This window comes from Myxine glutinosa, chromosome 1, assembly GCF_964187855.1.
Source record: "Myxine glutinosa chromosome 1, kmMyxGlut1.1, whole genome shotgun sequence".
NCBI classification, from domain to species: Eukaryota; Metazoa; Chordata; class Myxini; order Myxiniformes; family Myxinidae; genus Myxine; species Myxine glutinosa.
The window spans coordinates 193,431,407-193,455,543 of NC_136261.1; the positions used below are offsets into that span (position 1 = coordinate 193,431,407).

At 46.2% G+C, this 24,137-nt stretch overlaps 1 protein-coding gene across 2 annotated transcripts in view; it reads right to left on the reverse strand.

The window, feature by feature from the left end:
- The window catches only part of LOC137416972 (tensin-3), a 154,582-nt gene extending 140,889 nt beyond the window's left edge, over positions 1-13,693 (reverse strand). The window contains exon 1 of one of the 2 annotated variants that reach the window (XM_068102678.2): positions 13,534-13,693. In XM_068102678.2, coding sequence (XP_067958779.2) covers positions 13,534-13,638 — 105 coding nt within the window. In that variant the 5' untranslated portion in view covers positions 13,639-13,693. The remainder of the gene's footprint in view (positions 1-13,533) is intronic. The other variant, XM_068102677.2, reaches the window with a different exon arrangement.
- Positions 13,694-24,137: the final 10,444 nt, after the last annotated feature.

The following is a 24,137-nucleotide window of genomic DNA, read 5'->3' on the forward strand; positions in this document are numbered from 1 at the left end:
CTCTCAGAGGAAGTGTGTGCCCAAATGCATTGTGGGTCATTTCGACTTTGCTGGATGTCGGACGTTCACATGTCAGTATCTTGTCAGAATCTTCTTCTTCATGTCATGTCCTTCATCCTTCATCTTCTTGTCAGAATTAGACATGAGTCATGAGCCATGTCGGAATAGTGGCCGGCTGCGACATATATGCCAGGCAATGTCACAGGACGAATACGTTATTTAAGATGGATTTATAAGATGGATAGATGGATGGATTTATTTAAGATGGCTAAAATAAACGATTTCAAGACAGAGTAATTAATTTCCGGAGTCAAGTTCCAACAGGAAGTCTTGTTCATACAGTAAGGTACAGTGCGGAGTGGCGGCTGGAAGATGCATCGAAGCATTTGGGATGATCGATGCGCCGGACAAAGGGTATGCTGGCGAACGATGCTGATAAGGTTAAGTTATTAAAACGCATATGGGTCTGGAGGCAGATAATGTGGGACAAGCTGCCTCACGGGCGCTGCAGGGAGAGTATTTGGAAATTCAATAATTTGAGCAGAAATGTCACGTTTTCAACAGAACGCTGATCCGAGGAAAGAGGAATATCGAGGTTTCAACTGTCGGTATGTGGTGTGGCTTGTGCCAAGGTGTGGATGCGAGGAGGTGCGTTGATGAAGCGTTGTGCGAACGAGGAAGGATGTGCGATGGGCATTGTGAAGCACGCCTCGTACGGAAGGTCCTTGGACGAAGTGTGACGGTTGTTGGATTCATAGAAGTTAGCATTATGCTATGTAGAGCCACATTAATGGTCATTTGTCCATTGTCGCCGGACTTGCATTACTTGTGGGATAATAAAGCGCTGGTTACCCCAATTCGAAGTTTGACCTTTTAAAGTTTAGTTGACCTTTGTTCGAGATATGCAAGGGAAAGGTCAGAGGTAATTCACTAACCTTGGAAGAACGACAGGCGGAGTCAGTCTACAGGGTGTTGCTTTAACGACAGGATATATAGGACTTAAATCTGGAGAATATCGGGACATTATATTGTGGGTAAAACCAAAATCATGTACATAATTAGTGGACAGAGAATACAGTACGCTTGGAATTTAATTTAACCGGGTCGAGTACAGTGACGTGTTCGATCGAGCTGTGGGGATTTGAGATGGATTTGAGTCACGTTAAATGGAGGACATTTTGTGAGGATGAAGAGATGCAAGTAACGTGGATTAAATTGTGGTATCACGAGTTGGGTGCCAGAGATATTGTGGTTATTATAACTCACTGAGTATAGGGGGCGCCGGGCGCACCGAGTACAGATCGGGTTGCATGATGGAGCACGCATGCATGGATTTTGGCTTTGCGAGGCCCCGGATAGAAATTGGCATTTCGATGCTGTGGATTATATTATGCCTGCCCGGAAAGGGGATGTCCTGTGCTGGGGCTGGCGACATGCCTCTGTTATTTGTCTGTCTGTCGGTCTGATTGTAAGTCTTTGGTACTGGGAGGGCTAATTGAGTGCTCAGGCGTCATTGTTCCATGGAGGCAGGAGCTGTGAGTCACAAAATGTAAATGTAACACAGAGAGATGAACAGGACAACAACGGAGTTTATATGGACGGGTTTGGGGATGCAACTTCGTCCGGGGGTTTTGGTCCAGCCTGCAAGGAGTCCAGGGGCTTGTTTTAGGGCTGGGTCGCCAAAAATGGGATGCTGTGCCCATCTGGATGTAAAATTATCCATCAAGGACGGGGAATAATGTGCAGTGTGATTGGGCAAGAGGTAAAAACCATAAAACACCAACCCCATGAGGAACGAAATAAATGGAGAGATGTTGGGATCACATGATGGTTGGGATTGAAGAACAACCTACTGGGATTTCAAACCTGTGTTTGGGTCTGGGGCAACTGGGTGATGGGCAACAGTGTATGAGTGAGTAATTATGATCTGTTTAAGTGTAAGAGGCGGTGGAGAAGAAAGGGGTGATGAAAAGTTATTTGTTTTAGTGTGAAGTAGGTTGGTTGCTTATTTGTCACAGTAAGATGAGAGTTGTGTTTTTAAGCTTGGTCTTTGAATGAATTGTTGCTTGGAATGTGTTGATTGGAAAAGTGATTTCTGATCGCTGATCCGATCTGGTTTTGAATTGGTTGATTTAATTTTGAATTGATTGGAGGTAATAAGGATTTGTGTTGATTTCCTGATTTGAGTTCATCTGGAAACGAAGACAGATGGGATTAATGTGTATATCAGGAACAATTTGGAAAAGAAATATGGATATATGACATTACTAAAATATAACCAAGCAATTGAGAGTTCTTGGGTTAATGGGATATAAATAAATGCATCTACAAGTTGATGGTTTATAAAAATTTAGGTCTGGATGATACTTAAACGATGAACAATGTTGGCAATATACAAAGAATGTGACTTGTTTTTTGGGGGGAAAACATGTGGTTTAAATTTGGTTGGCTAAGTTTTAAAGATGGAGATGTTTCGCAGAACTCTTATGATTATTTACATGAGTGGTGGACTATTCCATGGCGAAGCATTTTTCAGTTTTTATGATTAAGGTTTAAGGTCTTTATGATCTGTTTAGTGTATTTTTCAAAGGAGAGGGTTTTGGTCAATGATGATGCCAAGATTCCGGATGTGGATACTGGGAAACCATCGATGTTGGGGGGAATGAAGATTAATTCAGATTTAGCGTAGTTAAGTTCGAGGAAGCTGATCTGAAGCTAGAATTTTATTTCAGTTAGGCAGTTTGTCAGGATAGAGTGGGTGGTGGTGGAGCACGATTTGGTGGAGATGAAAAAGCTGGATGTCATCGGTGAAGCAGTGGAATTGGAGACCATGGTGCATTGGCTATGGTGCATGACGGATTAAGTGACCAAGGGGGGATAGGTACAGGACGAAGAGGAGGGGGCCAAGAACTGAACCTTGGGGGACACCTTAAGGGGGAGTGAATTGTGGTGATTAAGCTGTTGTAGATGCTGTCAATTTTGCTTTGGATGAATGGTCCAGGAAGGAAGGAGGGTGCAGGTGGCACCAGGTGTGAGTGCACAGGTGTGCACCAACAGGTGTGTGGAGCAAGGTGGTGGTATCCAGGGCGCTGAGGAGTTTGTTCACGTTGTAAAGTTTGTTTATTTATTTGTTTATTTAGTTTGTTTATTGTAGAGAAGAGTGCTTTTGGGATTCCGGAGCCAGAGTGGATAATTTGAGGGTAGTAGGTGGAGTAGAGGACATCTTTGCAGTGCTGTAGGTGGTCCTTGTAGGCTTGGGGGTGAACTAATTTGGGTTTAATAGGCACAAGCTGGTCTAAACAGGGTGAGGAGGATGGCGTGATTGATGATGTCAAAGGAGGCGTTGAGGTGAGGAGGATGAAAATGTTGAGGTTGCCGGCATCAGAGGAGAGAAAAGGTCGCTGGTGATTTTGAGGAGAGCAGTTTCAGTACTGTGGCTGGAGCAGAATCCGGATTGGGATGTTTCATACAGGTTATTGGCAGAGTGGTGATGTTTGAGTTGAGTGGCCACAGCACGTTCCAAAATTTTTGACAGAAAGGGTAGATTGGAGATGGGTCTGAAGTTATTTAGGGTGTCAGGGTTTAGTCCAGGGTTTTTCCAAAAGGGGGGTGAAGTTTCACGAGTTTTTGGGGAAATCGGTATGTGAAGCTGGATTAAGTTGGAACTGCTTGATGAGCCATGGAGATGGATTGGGTTTTGTTGTTGGTTGTCTGGGAGTTCGGTTGTTGCATTGCCAAAGGTTTCTGTGTGGTGGACACACTGGTTGGCTGTTGTCTTGTGTGACGTGGATGGAGATGTATGTGGCTGTGTGTGGCTGCCTGGAGGGGAAGGCGGCTACAGTGGTTGATATTGGTTGTGGGTTGTCCGGGGTGCTTCGATTTGCATAAGGGGTGAAGATTGGGATATTACATTATTTTAAGTAAGTATTGGTATGAGTAATTAGTGGTATGAGTATTAGTTATGAGTAAGCGATTATTTTAGTAAAGTTACATGTGTCGCTGTGTTGTTGATCTGGGGACAAGCTAGTTTGATGGGTACCCTGGGGTCTTCAGCGTGTCTATGTGTTTGTCTGGCTGTTACACTAGACTCTGGGATGTGTTTTCATGAGACGAATTTCAGAATTGATGACAATTCAGTGAGTATGGTGGACAACGTGAAGTGGCTGGTGTGAAGGAAGGGGTTGGGAAAGATGGACCCCCTTCACGAATACCCAGTAGGGTAGCTTAATTTCAGACATAACAGTGAGAATCTATTTTGAGCGAATCACAGTGGGTGAGGAAAACATTGTGTGTGACCAGACACCAGAACTGACCAGAATTGAAATTGGAAGTAGACCAGGTTATTTCTATTATTTGTTTATTCGTGAAAATAAATAAATAATAGGGGGAGGTTAATGGAGGTTAATGGTGGTTTGTTTGTGTTAATGGAGGTTAATGGTGGTTTGTTTGTGTTAATGGAGGTTAATGGTGGTTTGTTTGTGTTAATTCTAGTTGAAACTCTCACTGAAGTAATTTTCGTTTATTTTTATTTTTTGATTCGATTTGAGAGTTGAGATGATTGATTTTTTATTAATTTTATAATTTTATTTTTATTGATGTTGGAAACAGGTAATGGGATGCTGAGAGAAGGATGGAATTTAATTTGAATTGGACTGGATTAAATGGGATTGAATTTAAAAATTGAATATTGAATAAAATTGGATCCACTTGGAAAAAAGTGGATTAGGAAATTGGAGACCTGTAGACCAGGCGCTCCCAGGAGACTTGTGGATCAGGTGTTCCACCAGAGGAAAAAGACCAGGTGTTCGTGGAGCACTTCACCTGCAAGAACGCCTTGGAACCAAGGTGGAAGGGACCAGTCCAGGTGTTGCTGACTACACCAACGGCAGTCTTTTGCGAGGGCAAGACTTCGTGGATCCACGCCACGCACTGTAAGTTGGCCATACGAGCACCAGACACTACACCACAGAAACCACAGTAAGGATGGGCCTAATCATAGGTACAATACTATTGATAGCGACAGCAGCTAGGGGAAACTCCGATTCCAATAGATGCGAAAACGAAACCCGACACCTCACCGTAACATGGGGACAAAGAGTATCACTACCATGTTTCGAACAGAAAGCCCTGCACACAAATTGGGTGAACATAAATTGGCTAGCACTGTCGGCAGGGCCTGGACGCGTTGGCATGGTACTACAAAAGCAATGAGAGTTCCGGGAAGACGGGCAAGCTAGCATTAAGACCTTGGCCCAACCAGGATACTAATGGGGAACCCCTGATTTTAAGCTACAAACACGCACACGCCTAGGGAAAGACATGACCATGCAGGTCCGGTGCAGCGTCTGGACCCCTGGCGCGGCCGGTGGCGAAAGGAACTACATACCATGCATCGAATACATACTCACGCCACAACCCCAGAATAAGGCCCCAAAGAAGGGTGAAAACACATATCGGAAAGTGGCCAGGGAGGTGGCAACAATTCAAAATAGGACACACTGCTGGTCGTGCATGCACTTTCCCCAAGCAGGCACCACAGGAATACACATGATAGTGCTACCCCTGTCCCTCAATGACCTCTGCTCACAACCTATCGATCCCCCATGTTTAGTCACCACGCTGGAAAGAGAAGGGGTTGACAACGGCAAGAGTTGCAATCGACAATTTAATTATCGCCCGTCAATGATTGCCCATGTGGCCGAGAGGCCTGCCCCCGTCTGGGTCAAACCACAGAAAGGGAGGGTCTGCCTCCAGGGTTCCGGCCACTTGCGTATGGGAGAATCAGAATGCGCCTACACTCTCCCCGGGAAGCTGGGACAAGGGAGCTCGGGGATTACATTACGAATAGTACTGCAAGATAAACACAACCACAACATAACGGCTATAACATTCTCTAGGGGGGTTAGTAGGATTAATGGGGTGGTAAAGGGACTCCAGTGCTTATCCACCCACCTGGTCCCACCCCATGGGACAATGTTTATATGCGGCGACAAGGCTTACCCCTATTTACCAAATAATTGGGGGGGCACATGTTATCTGGGTTCAGTCCTTCCTGACGTTGAGATACTGGATGAGCGAGACCCAAAGTCCTTGGACAGGCGTTATAAGAGGTCAGTCATGAACGAAGATGGAACCACTAAACTACACGGGAGTCTATGGGAAAAGGTGTTTGGTTTCTTCTTCCCAGGAGCGGGCACAGTCATGGATAGTTTCCGGATAGATAAATTGGCTTTGGCCCTAGAAAAGGTGGCAAACGACACCGCTACGGCTCATGACATACTATTGGATCGATCGGATCGCGCGCGAAAATTCTTATACATTTAGCTGGCTCACTGACTGGTTCCAGGGATGGACGGGCACCATAGTGAAGTGGTTATTGACCGCACTGGCTGTGATAATCGGGGTAGTAATTTGGGGGGCACTAATGAAATCTCTAGTCCTCCTCTGTATGAGAAAGTATTTTACAGGATGGAAAGTGAAGAAGCCGCCAACAACAACTATGGCTCTGACCACAGAGGCCGTCGACCTGAACGGGTCCTTCAACAAGGCAGTTGCGACCAGCGCTCCAGAAAATTGTATTGAATTTTGTGACGACTGTGATACTTGTGTGGATCCCATGTGGGAACTGGCTGCTGCCTGTAACGGTGTATGTGATGACTGTGATACTTGTGCTATAAACCCCTTGCGTGTACTGGCTAACGCTGCTTATGTATTACAAGCTGACAGCTGCACGCCCCCTTCCGACCCAACTATGGATCTGATTGCGACACTGGGTCTGGCGGTTGAGGGACCCGACGCGGATGTCCTAGACCCGCAAGCCGACCAGGCGCCCATGGGAGACTTTGACATAAAAGGAAGTCCCTCTCTTTTCTTCAAATGTTTCGGATCTCTTTGATCCAAATGTTTCGGATCTCTTTGATCCACATGTTGCGGATCTCTTTGCTTCAAGTGATTCGGATTCGGATTTTTACGCTCTGTACCCTGACCAGGAAATTGAGACACAAGATACTGACGACATTTTGTATTCCCCAGAACAGCAACACGTGAGGGACCTCATGGGCATGACCGTTGATTAACTTCGAAGATCTGCAAGGACTGCGTCTGCAAAGGGTGGGGGGAGCCAGTTCCGCAGGGGAAGTGATGCACCCTCTGGCGGAGCAGAACCTCATCTGGACCAGACGTCTTCGTTGTGGATCCGAAACGTTAATGAACTTTCATGTTTTGAGCCCTCAGGCTCCGAGCACGCACCACACGACACGTTCGCCAAATGCACGGGCGAGGCGCTTTGGGCGCACGGTATGCCCTTGGGAGATACCCGCATTACACGATGGTCTTTCAATAAAGCCCGATGTGGCACGTTGTCTCTTGAGATACTTTGTCTCGACGAGACAAGAGGAAGGAATGTCAGGTCTCAGATTTGTTACTGCTTAATGCTCAATTATAAATGCCGGTTGACTGACGTATTACCACGTAAGCTATGTTATAAAATGCTGTTCTATAATGTTATTTCATGAGTTAATAAAATGTATTCGAACCTTAGGTAGGCTGCTTGAATCGTAGACATAAATCCTTTGATAAATTGCCAAAAACATTAACTGTTTTGTTTAATGACAGTGACGCCTGAGTTACAATGAGGTTTTTGCTTCGCTTTCATTTAAAATGAGGTCATGCCGGACAATGGTATACGTGTGCTTTTTTCGAGGCTGGTCATAAAACCACGCCCACATGCGCTTGTTTTAGCGTAATGCAAGTAGAATGACATGAACCTATCGTTAACTATATATATTTTGTTTTAATCTCAGCAACGCATGACTCTGTATACATGCTTTGGATTACTCATGTACACAAACCCATAAAATATATGGGTTTGTTTGGCTAAGCATACACTCTTCTCTTTGTGAGTTACAGTTCTGTTTTCTCGGAGCCCAGAAAAACAATTGGTCCAAATGATAAAGGAAAGGCTGACTCCCCCGAATGATAACGGTGGGAGGAACCTCTCCCAGTGTTGTTTGTTCCCTCGGAGATTTCCTGATAAAACGTGTCCCTATATAAATGGACTGGGAATCAATGTGTTTTCAGGAAGGCTTGACTTGGCATGAGATTGCTGTAGATTGCTGTAGACGTCGGTCTCCTCCGGATCCGTATAAGTTGGCTTTAATAAAAAACTGCGCCATTCCAGGCTATTGTGGACTTCTTTTGCAAACGAAGAGCTGATTCTTCACATATATATTAATCCTGGTGTTGGCTTAACGGTTAGGGTGCTGGTTTGGGATTCCAGGGAACTGAGTTCAAATCCTGGTCGGTTGTTGAATTAACACCAAGACTCAGCCTGTCATCCTTCTGAGGTCGGAGAAATGAGCACCAGAGAAATGAGCACCAGCTCACTGGGATGAATGGAGCCATTCGAGTATCCTGCGTTGGAGTGACGCCCGGACCAGGATTGTGCACAATAGATCAAGAAACGGCTTCGGGGGGCCATATGCATCTGATGATGGGGGAGTGCTCATCGTATACACACACACACACATATATATATATATATATATATATATATGTGACTCTGGGTAAGTGATCAAATGGAGGCATTGTCTCAGAGTGCACATAAAAGTGTGTCCCACGGGTTAGCATTAGTTGGTGTACATGAAAGATTTCTTGCATGAAGAGTAAGCGAGTTATCGGTGGCACCTTGGAATGAATTCTAAATTCTCCAGTGAAACATCAAGCGTAGTCAGGTTAGATGAATTGAAAGAGCCATTAAAGAAGTAGTAGTACTACTAGTATTGTGTGTGTGTGTGTGTGTGTGTGTGTGTGTGTTCGGGGACTAAACAAAAGCTAGTGGGAGGGATACACCAAAACACAACATAGACGAGAATCCTCACTCGGTAGAGAGCAAACTTCCACCAGGCTGAAGAGTTCATGTTTTGTATCCCACCGATAGACCATATCCTGATTCGAATCTTCAACAGAATTTAATCGATTCGTCCTCGTCACACATCAAACATGTCCACCCAGTTTCGTCTGAATCCGTCCACAACTTTTTGAAATATGTTAGATATTGTTTTAGCCCTTTCACTCAATCGTGAAGAATCAATTCAAATCTTCAAAATTCTCCTATCAAAAGCTGAATCTTCACCAAAATCGAATCATTTCCTCCGTGTCACATACCCAACCTCTCCACCAAATTTTATCCGAATCCGTCAACAAGTTTTTGAGATATCTTGTTCACAGACAGGCAAACACCGGTGAAAACATAACTTCCGTCCACCTTCGTTGGCAAGGGTTATGGGATAAAATATGAAAGCGCATTTCGTTTTAAAACACACTTTGAGAGGAAAAAACAAAATTGGATTTTTTTTTTGAGGAAGCGTTCAGAATCATTGGAATCTCCTGCGATGAAGCTAACTCCGAGGGCCTTTCACTCACTCATCGCAGGCAGGTTGGTGGTCTTTCCGTCTTCTACCGACTCCTCTCCGGCCTTGCTCCCCCAGCTCTCTCTGCGCTCTGTCCCCCAAATATTCCTACAGGTCGCACAAGATCTGCGTGCAACCCTCTTATGGTTAAACTGCCGAAATCTAGGCTCTCTGCTCACCTTCACTCCTTCATTCCTCTTTTCTCCCACCTCTGGAACAAACTCCCTCACTCTCTTCAATCCCACTCCTCCCTCCAGATCTTTAAAACAGCTGTTCACCACCATCTCTTATCTTCCCCCATCCATAACCTTGATCTTTTCTACCCCCGTAAATTCACCCCAGATCCACTTTTCTGAAATACCGACGTCTTTTGCTGGAAGTCCTAGCAGTGTCTATGTGTTTTATACCTCTCCCACCCTCCCCCACCCCCCTTCCCATGCCCCCCCCCCAAGCCCTCTCCCTCCCACAGATCTCCTGATGTCCCTGCTCTCTACAGTTGTAGTTGTGTGCTTCCTCCTCTCTCCCCATCTTGTCTCCTACTCCCTTTATTTCGTCTTATGTGTCCGTTTGTTTTTTTGTCATTAATGTTAGCTCTTTCACGAGCCTCGATCTTGTATACAATCTATATATATATATATGCGTTGCAATGGAAAAATCAAAGTGGGTGTGTATAGTTAATTTTGAAAAGAACAAAAGAAGGATGAAGAAATTTAGGAAACCAGATACCTCTGCCTTGGGCAAAACCTCGAAGTGGTGGAGATTAAAATGTGGCATTAATTAATGCATAAGGCAAGGATAAAGAGAGACCACAAACGATGATTCTTTGCCAATATCTGGGCTTTTATACTGTAGTTTTTGGTTCAGGTTGTTTCTTGTTGCCGTTTCCACAGTTTTAATCTAAATATTGGTGGATGTATAATTGTGAACATGCCAGACTATTTATTCACATTATTTTAGTATCGGTATATCCACTGTTGTAAACCATACGGAGAGTGTCTAAGTTTGATGATCAATCCCAAAGCTGCCATTTGCTCAACTTTTGAAAGCACTTTTCAAAGTGATGATTTATATACCAACACATTGTCATATTTTTAGTGATGTGACTTTATTAATGTTCCAGATTTGTGTAATCTGGAAAAAAAAAAAAAACCTTGATCCTCTTCTGATGCTTTCATTTGAAACATGATTTGCAAAACAGCAATTGAAGTCCTCATTGCTGGTGTCTTTGCTATAGTGATACAAATCATAGAAACATCCATCACGAAATAAGGTATGACAGGTTATAGAAATACTTTCAGAAACGAAAAAGGCATGGAGTCCATCATGTGGACGTCATCACTCCATTCCCACATATAGACTGGCCTGTTTGGTGTTCCCATCTGAGTGTGTAGCTCATAATTCTTGAGATTGTAAGTTCAAATCTAGTGTTAAGTGTTGATTTGTTCACTCTCCTCATGCCCTTGTAATTAATCATCGATGCAACTTATCATGCGTTTGTCCTGGAATATCACACACACACAAACACGCATGCACGGCACACACACAAATACAAACACAAATACACACACATGCATACACACACGCACACACAGACACACATATGCACGCACACACACAAATACACACACAAACACGCATGCACGGCGCACACACACACATGCACACACACACACACACACACACACACACACACACACACACACATGCACGCACACAAACAAACACATACACGCACAAACACAAACACATAAAAACACACAGACAAACACACAAACACACATGCACAAACACACGCACACACACACTAACACAAACACACACACACACATACTAACACAAACACTAACACACACACATACATAGATGCACACTAATACACACACATACATAGACACACACTAACACACACACTCTCACATATGCATGCACACACAAACACGCACACACACACACACACACACACACAAACACACATATACATAGACACACTAACACACACACACATACATAGACACACACGAACACACATACTCACACACACACACACATACATAGACACACACGAACACACATACACACACACACACACGCACACACACACACACACGTGTGAACACACATACATAGACACACTAACACACACACATACATAGACACACACGAACACACACACACACACACACACACACACTGCCAAAAGCAGTCTCTCAGCAAAGATTACAATCCTGGATCGATAACCACTCTAACATATACGACACTTGAGCGAAGATGGCAGGGATTTGTAATTTGTCTGTGTTGATGGCGATGACTTGCCGACTCATCACAAAAGACGATGCGGGATCTTCAACATCCACCAACAACTATTTCTGAGACCGATCCTCCCGCATAATGAATGCCCTTCCGATGGATGATGCCTCGGCTCCCTGTGAAGCACCAGGGAGACAGTTTATAGCTGGGTATAGAGATTCAAACCCAGGCTGGACAGCTCAGAAGTGAGTGTGCATACCTCAACGCTATCCAGGCAGACCGAGTCCCCTAACCCAGCCTTCTATTCCTCACCATAACCCCCACCTTTCCATCTATCCACCCCCTCTCATCAGCCAATGGCTGCATACAGTCGACTATTTCAAAAATCTTCACCCCCTCATTGGACGAGGCTCAGGATGTTTCAACTTTGGAGGGAATTTTTACCTCTATGATTTTTCACTATGGTGTAATAATTGAACATTAACTTCTGTCATAATGGACAAAATATACAATGAACTTCTTCTGGATGCCTTTGTACAAATTCGTTTTATAATTCTCACAAAACATGAGTTTAGTGACATGTTAAGTTATTGTGTCATTTCACAGAATGGTGAAAAAAGAAAGTTAAAACAAATTTTGACATCAAGCCTACATTGGGGATTTTCTGTGACGAATTGGAAGTTTCACAAACTGCATCGAGATGAGAAAGTAAAAGAGTGACCGTTTTATTTTGTGGAGGAACTGGTTATGTTTACATACGGGGAATCAAAACCGTGAACTTCCGTTCCGCTATGGGAAGCACAACTTTGAACAAATTCGCTGTAAGGGTTTTCTGTTTTCTGGAATACCTTCAAACTCACTGACCAAGTGCTTTTGCAGAAACAACTGTGAGAAAATACAACCTTTTTTTTTTTTTTACTGATCCCAGGGTCCACGAAGAGGTCCTGGGTCCGAGGCGGGCTACGCGGACAGGGTCCCAGCTGCTCCTGGGGTCCGTGGAAAGGTCCCTACAGTTCGGTCCGAAAACCTCAAGCTATGTCGACTGTGCTTGACCTAGACCTTAAGTTTGCCTTATGGTCCTAGCCCAAGATGCAGTTGAGTGACCACCAAACAAAGCCAAAAATTCCTTCAGTAAAACTTCAGATTCTTAGAATTTGCCAGCAAAATACTTAACACCTCAAGAAATAAGCAAAATGCAAAAGAAGAAATCAATTTTGCGCTTTACTGAAAGCACACAGGAACTTTCATGCCAAGTGCGAAGCGTTGCAATAAATACTTGGTAGCACCATTTCTTGTCAGATATTGAAGAAGTTCCACCATCAGCAGTTGGCTTTTTTTTTTTTACTGATCCCAGGGTCCACGAAGAGGTCCTGGGTCTGAGGCGGGCTACGCGGACAGGGTCCCAGCTGCTCCTGGGGTCCGTGGAAAGGTCCCTACAGTTCGGTCCGAAAACCTCAAGCTATGTCGACTGTGCTTGACCTAGACCTTAAGTTTGCCTTATGGTCCTAGCCCAAGATGCAGTTGAGTGACCACCAAACAAAGCCAAAAATTCCTTCAGTAAAACTTCAGATTCTTAGAATTTGCCAGCAAAATACTTAACACCTCAAGAAATAAGCAAAATGCAAAAGAAGAAATCAATTTTGCGCTTTACTGAAAGCACACAGGAACTTTCATGCCAAGTGCGAAGCGTTGCAATAAATACTTGGTAGCACCATTTCTTGTCAGATATTGAAGAAGTTCCACCACCAGCAGTTGGCTTTTTTTTTGCAAGAAATATCAACTATTGGTCTTTCTTTTTTTTCCCCCCCAAGCACTGAAAGGTCCACCTACTGGAAGTCTTCCTACGATGCCACTTTGAAGTTTGTAGCGGACCTACCTCAAGCCGCCTGGCCGGTAATGAAAGGTCTTTTCCGCAGCTGGGCTCCCCACTCTCATTGTGTTGCCGGTTTCGCCAGCCCAGACGACTTGCGCGACAACCCATGGCGATAAGAACCACTGGATTGCTCGGACGTCTCTGCTTGTCTGAAGTTACGTTGCTCTCCAAACTAACTTTAGAGGTAACGACGTCAGAGGAAAGCGCAACAGAACGCCCCCCTCAGCCACTCCCCCAACCGAACTCTGGCCACTGAGTTTTCCGAATTCCAACTTTAAGGAGAAGTTAGAAAAAGGAAACCTTTTGAGTTAAGAAAACATTTCTGTTCTATTATGGTTGATATCAACTTTTTTTAAATGTTGTTGTTCCCTTTCTATCCACAGCTGCTGACGTTTAGACATCATTTAAGTCGAGGCAGATGGTCCTGTTTTCCAGATGCCACGCACAACGCCCGATAGGATCACCCAACAATTTCCTGCTCTCTCTGCTGCCCAACTACTCTCATTCTTGTTTCACCAATCACATCAGGGGCTCAGAACAAGCCTGTGTAGTTTGGATGAAATAGGAGTAAAGCCGTTAGATAAAAAACACAGTCAGTTTAAACCTTGAACGGCACAAGTTGTGCTTTTTTGTCATTTTGTTTTTCATTTACAAAGCACAGTTGAAAATTATTTTTACGAAAACACAACTGCAACATCCTGAAAAAGTTAAGGTTTCATTCATTTGACCTTCACGGTCTGTTGTATTCCTGAGATAAAACCAGGTCATGCAGAACCAGACGTTTGGGTTTCAGGTGGGGATGTGGAGACGTACGGAATGATTAAAAGAAGGAAAAGAGTATTTGTGAGATACAACTGAAGCTGGCATTTGACCCCGTTTCTCGACCTCCACAGCAGCTTGCTTTCAAAAAATTATTGGATGAAATATAACAGTTCAAGAAATGTCAACAGATTTTAATTCTTAGCAATTATAAATGGGCTGGCAGGAAAGCCTAAAGGTATGCATACTTGCCTGTGAGATGTCTAGCCTGGGTTTTGCATATGGACCAGGCTATAAACTCACATCCTGGTGTTCGCATGGAGGCTGAGGCACCAATGTATGCACCGTCCATCGGAACGCACTCCATAAAGCTGCGAATGATGGCATTGTAGGTTGTCAAAAGTTCAGATTGGCCGAGGAAAGACCTTGTAAGATGAAGAATGCCCTTTCTAGGCCATCTTGGAAATATGGTCCTCCCAAGAAATATCATGGCTGGTGGTGAATCACAAATGTTTGAGTAACTTAACTTCTTCTGGTTTATACATGGAGTAAATGGGAATGTTTGCCAGATGGTCCTTTTGCAGAGACAGGGTTAGTGTGTGTGGGGGATTCGGCAGGGTTGAAAACACCGGCGGAGTTTGGAGGGGGGTCGGGGGAAATGACCCCACCTTAATTTTTGTCAATAGTTTACAATTAAGATAAAAACAAATCTCGTATTTAAACGTGAGTAACAAAGCGAAACGGAACCCAAATGCGTGGATTTCTTCCCCCAGCCAAGGCAGATATCGCGGTATTTGCACAGAGTGGCGCGATTGGCTGCATCCTTTTTCAAATCAGATTAACAACCTTGAAATTTGTGATTTTTCACAAATGAAGCCACTTTGGAGCGAAGCTTTCAGCAATGATACAGTTTCAGCAATTAGCAACTGTTTGTGTTCAACCATGGGGGAAGAAAGATTTTCTTCACTGACTCTTCTTCACAAAAAAGGTGATTTGACTGTGAAGCTGATTCCAGAGGACATTGTGGACGTTTACGCTAACTGAAGGGAAAAACGATTGTATCCACTTTAGTCATTAAGGTAAGAACAGTATTTATATTAAGACAATGTTTATGTATGTGAATCACCAGGGAGGCATGATTCATAAAGTTCTCGATTTCTTTTTTTATTCAAGAATTTGTTGTGATGCTAATGGTAATATTGGTGGTAGCTGGTAAACATGTCAAACTAGAAAGCATCTGAAAATGCAAAGCCCTTCCGCATCCGTTTGTATTCAGATGTCGTCCTCTTCTTCTTCCGCCTGCTCAAAATAATTAAAATAGTTTTTAAAAAAATACAAAATGAAAATTGATGATTGTATGCAGCCTTGCCCTTTCATCTTTAGATCTAAAAAAATAATCAGTTTCTAGCTTTCGATTGGTGAACCGATTCAATGACCCAATATGCAAATTCTTAAAATTTCAGGTCGATCAGATGAAAATTGACAATTTTATGTGATACTGACCTTTGACCTTTTGACCAAAATTATTAATTTGCCTTCTCCATATTCTCATGATAAAACTTTTTTGAAAATTTGATGACAAAACTCAACTGGTAAAAAAGTTACGGCCCGGAAAAACACACGCACACACACACGCGCACACACCCACACACGCACACACACACACGCACATGCACACACACACACACACGCTGTGCAGGCAACGGGCTAAAAATTAGGCTAAAACAAAAAACAAGGGTGATTAAATAATGAACATAAACTGTATTTGTGATTTCACGTTCACTGTAACTTCACTAAGAAACGGTAATTCTGGAAGTCAGACCCATTATTAATATTAAGCCCCCCCCCCCCCCCCCCCAAATAGAGAAGTCAAACTACGCCTATGGTTGAAAGACATATTGCAAGTGATGGGCCAGCTTCTGATTCTCTCAAGATCTGCAGAGATTGAAGAGGCTGCTGCCTGCTATTCTGTCCGGCGAGAAATTATGTGCCAGAGGGTGAAATCATCAGCAAAGACAGAGGCAGGATTTTCCAGGGAATTAGAAAGGTCATTGAATAAGATGAGAAATAAGACTGGGCCCAAGACACTGCCTTGGGGCACTCCAACTCCTTGAGGAGATGAGAGGATCCCGTTAAGGACTATGCTTTGAATATGGGAGTGGAGGAAGTCCGTGATCCATGAGAGGAGGTGAACGTGGATGCCATAAGCAGCGGGTTTGGAGATCAAGGCAGGGTGCCAGACTGTAACAAATGCTGGAGATATGTCCAGAGAGAGGGCCCTGATCACATCTATCTATAATTCCAGTAATCTCTGTGTGTGTGTGTGTGTTTGTCTGTGTGTATGTCTGTGTGTCTGTGACCGCTGTTTCTCGACAACCACGGGTCCGATATACTTTAAACTTGCCAGGTATATTGCTGGGGACCTGAGGATGTGCCTTTTCAAGGTTTCATATTAATCGGAGAAGTAGTTACCGAGCTATGTCCAAAAAACGATTCAACCAATCAGAGAGCAGCGAGCTATCACGTGTGCCGAACGTGCCGAACAGACTCTGCCTCGGACGGCACATTTGAGAGCGTATTCATTTATTTCACGTTGGCAAACTATGTTGGCGTTAAACTATGTTTTAAAACTAATTAAATCTAATTTGCGATTCATCGTAACTGCGATATGCGACCTTCCGGACAGTCAAATGAGGACGTCACTTCCGGACTTACGGATAGTCATAGTGACGACGTACTGATGCTGAACGTGGCGAGCAGACGCTGTAAGGTACGATCGATTGTAGTACACGTTTATAATAACTCTGCCGATACAGGCCCGATTAACTGCAGCGCCATCCGAGCTGCGGCGTCGGGACGATACATTCATTGTACGGTCACATCACGCACTTACGGGCACGCCCAGACATTTTTATTTTTATTTTTGGCAAGGAACGGGCACCCACGTACGGGCACGTCCTAGTGTATGAAATTGAGGGCCTCCATCCATTGTTGGGAGAGTAGAAGCAGCACGTCCAAGGTAGAATGACTGCATCTGATACCATACTGATGATTTGATATCAGGCCGTTGGAGAAAAGGAAGGATTTGAAGACAACCTCAAGGACAGATTCCATGACGTTGCTTATAAATCGGAAGCAAGCTATTAGGCCTGCAGTTAAGAGGATCAGTCTTTAACTCGTGCACGCGAAGTAAAAAGGGTGGTTGAGCAATTGGTTAATGTCCGCCCGTCTGTCTGTCTCATCAGTGTGATCGTGATCGTCTCATCAGTGATCGTGATTTTATGATCGAGGAACAACCTATTTAAATTTGTTATATTTTGAACATGAATTGGAACATTAATAGGAAGACAATTTTACCATTTTACAGCAAGTACTTTGTCCCTGAATTTGTCCCAAACGCACATGCGCATAGAGGAGTGAGATGATATTGTTACAGACACGACTTTGATGTTAAAGTGGGCCGAGCGGAATGGCCGTCGTGTCCGCACAAATTACCCGACTATACTCGACGTTGACGAAGTCGCGCGATGCTGGCTCAATAAGAAAAAGAAGACACCCGGCTGGATTACAATAACACAATACGACACCAAGGGTTCAGTTCTCAAGACCTCCGGAGGAGATTATATTCGTACGGAAAGGTCAGATTACAGGGGCTAGAGTTATAATCACAGAAAGACAGGCACTTAGACACACTCTTATATTAACCCCGGACAGACGACAGACAAACGGGACAAGGCTGACTCACACGGGGGTTGATGAAAAGGACAGCGGGTATCGATGGCTCAAGGTGCACTCTTGGCTCAAAGCAGGGTCCAGTACGGTCCGGTCCAAAGATGCGGGGAGGTCGCAGCGCTCGGATGGCGTCTTGTCTGCTCAAGCTGGGGGCGCATCTGACTCAGCGCTCGCAGGTGGCTTTCCTTCTCCAAGCTGGGTGCGCATCTCTTCGTCACATCCGGCCGTGGCCGCGTATATCCGGCGGGGAGTGACACGCCCTCGGCTCGTTAGCTCCGCCTCGTGGAATCGGCACGTTGCTTCTCATTGGGTGCGTGCGGGGGGTTTACCAGGCTCCGCCCTTGACGAGGAGCTGACAAGGAGCCCCTTCGTGGTAACCCCGTGGAGCGCATGGTCTATGGCGCTAATCGAGCCGGTGTGAGGACGCATCCTCCCCCGCTCCGCCGCCATCTCCTCTGTTGTTGTTGTAATTGGTGGGGAAGAAGATGGAAGGAGGTATGGGAAAGGTCCTAAACTCACTACTGATGCCATATAATCACATTCTGGTGCAACGAAGAGTCATAATTAATGGAGACGAGGCCTTAACTGACATAGAATAAGAATAACTAGGAAGATGTCCGAAAGTTGTCTACGTGTGGTGCGGTGGACCTGGGCACGACATTTAATGGGGGAATAAGGGGAAGGTCGGCTCTACTGATTGTTGTTTACATGCAATGGGACTAGGGAATGGGGGATTGGGGAAAGTTGGGGAGTATTGGAGAAAATAGGGGAATATTTACAAGCGGATATGGAGGCCAAATTCCATATTCGCAACATTGCACCCTTCTCTACCCTCGGGGCGTCCCGACCCGATAAATTTTTACCTACTTTAGTGTGGCACGCAATGTAGTTCCCTCTACTATTAACTCTACCCTGAGTGCGACAGTTTTACAGATATTCACAAATGAGTAAATATGTCCCCCTGCGACGTTGCACCCTTCTCCTCACAGAAACACACCCACAGGATAACCGAATCCGGAAAGAATCCTCAAACTAAACATACAGCCGGTAGGGAGCATTATTTACAAGACTACGCTGCTATTTACACTACGATCCAGGACCTGTTTTTGGAGGGACACATGCAGATGTTATGCATAGAGAGAGAGCGCTTGCCAGCATCGATACACCAACCCACGAGTGCTCTGTGGCCGACGGCCTTTAATAACGTGCAGAGCACCCTTCCCCAGCATCAAAAGCACCACCCCACCACACAGTCAGCACCATCCGGTGCAGTCACCATTGTTCATTGGTATAAAAATAAATTCGACAACCCCTAACCCTGCAGGTGTCTCTTGCTCTTCTTGTGGTGCACTTGGTGGTAACTAAAAGTGGTTCACCTGTATGGCATAGGTGCCACGTTGACCCATAGGTCCATCCCCGGGTGGTGCTTGGCCGCAAACGAACTGCGGTCCATTGTGGGTGGCCACAAACATTGCGGTCCATATGGTGTATCGATCCCGGCAGCAAACAGCGAAAGTGCAGGCCCACAACTGCGCAGCCAGCACCTCTCTCTCCTCTCTCTCTACCCCAAAGCCAGATCCTCGGAGGTGGGAGACAAAAGAAGAAACAAGTGAGTAAGGTGGTAAGGGCGCAAAAGTGCACGCAATATAAGGTAATGCACACTGGGGGCACATGGGAACCAGGTGAGACAGGTACGTTCCTATCGTACGCCCCCCCCCCCACCAGGTAACCTACATGGCCCCTCCCTTACCCCTTACTGTATCCACACAACACAACACTACCCATAAACATCTACTTTACAAATCAACAAACATCCCTACTGTCTTCCCCGTTCCTCCCATAAACCAAATTCGTCTTCTCTCCCTCCTAACCAATCAAATTTGCCATTTTCAACTCTCCTCAAAATTTGCCATCACCAATTCATCATCAGTCCCTCCTAGGGAGGGAGAGATGGAATCACCCCAATGTCTCATCCACGTCGTGATGCGTCTCACAAATCCAACAGCAATTCTCATTTCTGCAACACAAACAAAGAAAACACAGGTGTGGAGTCATCATCATCACCACAGGTAAGTGGCTGCGTATGGTGCGACAGGTTCATCAATCCTAACTATTTCCTAAATGACTTTAACAACTTTACACTACCCGGGGTCTCTCTCCGGCCAAACCATTGGCCCTCTTACACTATGGGTTCTAAAAACCAATTCCCATTGGCCAAACTGTGGTGCTTTCCAATTTGGGGTCTCACTCCCCCGATTCATCTCTCGGTGCCCTCGCACAATTTCTGGGCTGTGGCGTGTACCTCTCCCAGCGGGTCTACCCACCTGCACACCTCCACCACTGCAGTTGCCTCCGAGCTTACCTGCTCCTTGCCCTAACCTAACTACCTGGGGAAGGCCCTCTGGCACTCTCCCCACTCTGGCACTGGGCTACCCGGGTCCGTCCTCCGGATCCTCGGGCCCCATCCACAACTCTACCGGCTCCCAGAGCCCACCTGCGGCCTCACCTGGCCGACATCCTCACAGTGGTGGAGTGCTCAACCAACTACACACACTAACAGGCTACACGCCCAGCCATTTCCACAACACGAATGCACCCATTCACAACACCATTCTGCAACCGCACCACAAATGCCAATATCCAACCACAATTTACCTGCACCCTCTACCTAACACTTACACTACCCGCCCCGGGTACTCGTGAAAGGGGTCCACTCTTCCCCCATCCACACCTTCGCACCATGCACACCACTCCGTACCACTTACTCCAACTCTCTCCACACACCTGTACCTGCACACCTGTGCTCTCACACTTGGTGCCACCTGCACCCTTCTCTCCCCAAGCGCATTCGCGCTGATCCACACACTCACTACTCACACACTGCTCCACACACCTGTCCAGTTGCACACCTGTGCAATCACACCTGTTCAATTCTCACACACACGGCATCATCTCAGCTAACTACTCCCTTCTGAAACTTGCGCTTCCCAGTCGTCCCTTTAAACTATTGCGCTCCCTCGTCATTATCATCCATACTAATCTACCTGCGTCCCCACTACAGGTATCAGTCACTAACTAAACTTAACGTTACCTAAGGTCATCTTCTCTAGATCCCTACACACAATATCCTAACCCACCCGGGCTAGTTTTCACTGCCATACACCCCATAAGCTATTGCTCCTTTGCCCCCACCATGGGAAGGGTGGCAGGGATGCCATCCCACCACATCGGGGGTCTCTCACTACCAATTTTGCACATCAAATTTCAACAAATTAAAAATTTGCCAATCACTGCCCATCATCTGCCAATCACTACTGCCAATCCCTTGCCAATCATCAAATTTTGTTTTTCTCTAATTTTGGGGCCAAAACACTAACCTCATCACCCAGTCTACTCACTACTGCCTCTCGGTGCGCCAATTCCTGTCCAAAGCCCGGCTTCGTAAAGCCAAGCAATGGATGCTGGTTGTTTTGTGCCTGCGGCTGGATGCGTCCGGCATTCGGGGCAGGGACGGGGGCTTACCCGGGCCGAGATCCCACGCATCACCTCGGCGTGGAGCCATCCAATGTCCCGATCTCGACCTGCCGGCACGTCTCAACAAAACGTGGTCGCCATGACGACCCTTCCTATCCAGCCGCCCGCTCCGCCTAGTGGAGCACGGACGCGGCCGTTCAAAGCGAGGCCCAGCACGCACCGAGGGCCTGACTCGGCTATAAGTCGTTCTAAACTCTACCCCGTCTAACGTCGATGCTTCACCTGCATGCTTACATCCCGCAGCCCGTTCCTTGCTCACACATCCAGCCGTTTCCATGCCCCTCGTACCGTTCCTTACACACCCAGGTACACCCATTCCACTCACCGCCTTGGTCACACACCTGACCACCGAACACTTTGGCACACACTCGTTGGTAGCACACCTCACCAATACACCTCTTCGCGCCCCCTCCTCGGTCACCTCCTCTGTGACAATCACAGGTGTGCTCTCATTCGCACACCCAACCACGTGCCTCACCACCAACTCCAGCGTGCATTCCCACTCACGCTCTACCATTCCAGGTGTGCATCCTTCCATCCCAGGTGTACATCCTCGCTCACCTGTCACAACTAACTCACGCTCCATGTCACTCTCACTACTTTCACCTCCATTCCTGACAGCGCACTCACCCTTACTCTTGACAGCGCACTCTTTCCTCAGGCACCTGTCCGTTACACACCTTTCTCGCGCACACTCTCCCGGTACACCCTCTGTAACACTCACCACAGGTGGACACTCTTCCTTACTTCTGACAGCGCACTCTTTCCTCATGCACCTGTCCGTCACACACCTTTCTCGCGCACACTCTTGCGCACACTCTCCCGTCACACCCTCTGTAACACTCACCACCCCGCGCTTCCACGTGCTTCCTCGCACACACGCTACGACCGACTCATTCTCGCCAATACCCTCACTCCTTGGCACACACTTTTTCCTCACACACCCCAGAGTCGGACTTTCTCGCACACCTCCTCTTTCGCACACCAGACCTGTCACACACCTCACCAACGGCCTTTCACGAACACCCGGGTCCATCTCGACCCCCAAGCTTCTTAAATCCCCTGGCGCATCATACGCACGACCATATTGGTCACCACTTACACCGGGTCCTCTTCCTCTTCGCTTCTCCTCCATCACCTGCGAATCCCTCATCCGGTTAATGAGCACATCATCACGATCCAAACACCAATTGTTACAGACACGACTTTGATGTTAAAGTGGGCCGAGCGGAATGGCCGTCGTGTCCGCACAAATTACCCGACTATACTCGACGTTGACGAAGTCGCGCGATGCTGGCTCAATAAGAAAAAGAAGACACCCGGCTGGATTACAATAACACAATACGACACCAAGGGTTCAGTTCTCAAGACCTCCGGAGGAGATTATATTCGTACGGAAAGGTCAGATTACAGGGGCTAGAGTTATAATCACAGAAAGACAGGCACTTAGACACACTCTTATATTAACCCCGGACAGACGACAGACAAACGGGACAAGGCTGACTCACACGGGGGTTGATGAAAAGGACAGCGGGTATCGATGGCTCAAGGTGCACTCTTGGCTCAAAGCAGGGTCCAGTACGGTCCGGTCCAAAGATGCGGGGAGGTCGCAGCGCTCGGATGGCGTCTTGTCTGCTCAAGCTGGGGGCGCATCTGACTCAGCGCTCGCAGGTGGCTTTCCTTCTCCAAGCTGGGTGCGCATCTCTTCGTCACATCCGGCCGTGGCCGCGTATATCCGGCGGGGAGTGACACGCCCTCGGCTCGTTAGCTCCGCCTCGTGGAATCGGCACGTTGCTTCTCATTGGGTGCGTGCGGGGGGTTTACCAGGCTCCGCCCTTGACGAGGAGCTGACAAGGAGCCCCTTCGTGGTAACCCCGTGGAGCGCATGGTCTATGGCGCTAATCGAGCCGGTGTGAGGACGCATCCTCCCCCGCTCCGCCGCCATCTCCTCTGTTGTTGTTGTAATTGGTGGGGAAGAAGATGGAAGGAGGTATGGGAAAGGTCCTAAACTCACTACTGATGCCATATAATCACATTCTGGTGCAACGAAGAGTCATAATTAATGGAGACGAGGCCTTAACTGACATAGAATAAGAATAACTAGGAAGATGTCCGAAAGTTGTCTACGTGTGGTGCGGTGGACCTGGGCACGACATTTAATGGGGGAATAAGGGGAAGGTCGGCTCTACTGATTGTTGTTTACATGCAATGGGACTAGGGAATGGGGGATTGGGGAAAGTTGGGGAGTATTGGAGAAAATAGGGGAATATTTACAAGCGGATATGGAGGCCAAATTCCATATTCGCAATATTTGTTATATTTTGAACATGAATTGGAACATTAATAGGAAGACAATTTTACCATTTTACAGCAAGTACTTTGTCCCTGAATTTGTCCCAAACGCACATGCGCATAGAGGAGTGAGATGATATCTTTACTCTGCCTGCCTGGCACTCTGGCAGTAAAACAAAATTTTAAATCATTCCAAACAGGAAACTTACTGTTTTGAAGGATGTCATAAAGGACACAACCAACAGGCACGAATAACTAATGTAGATTGGGTGGTGTAATAGACACTGGGT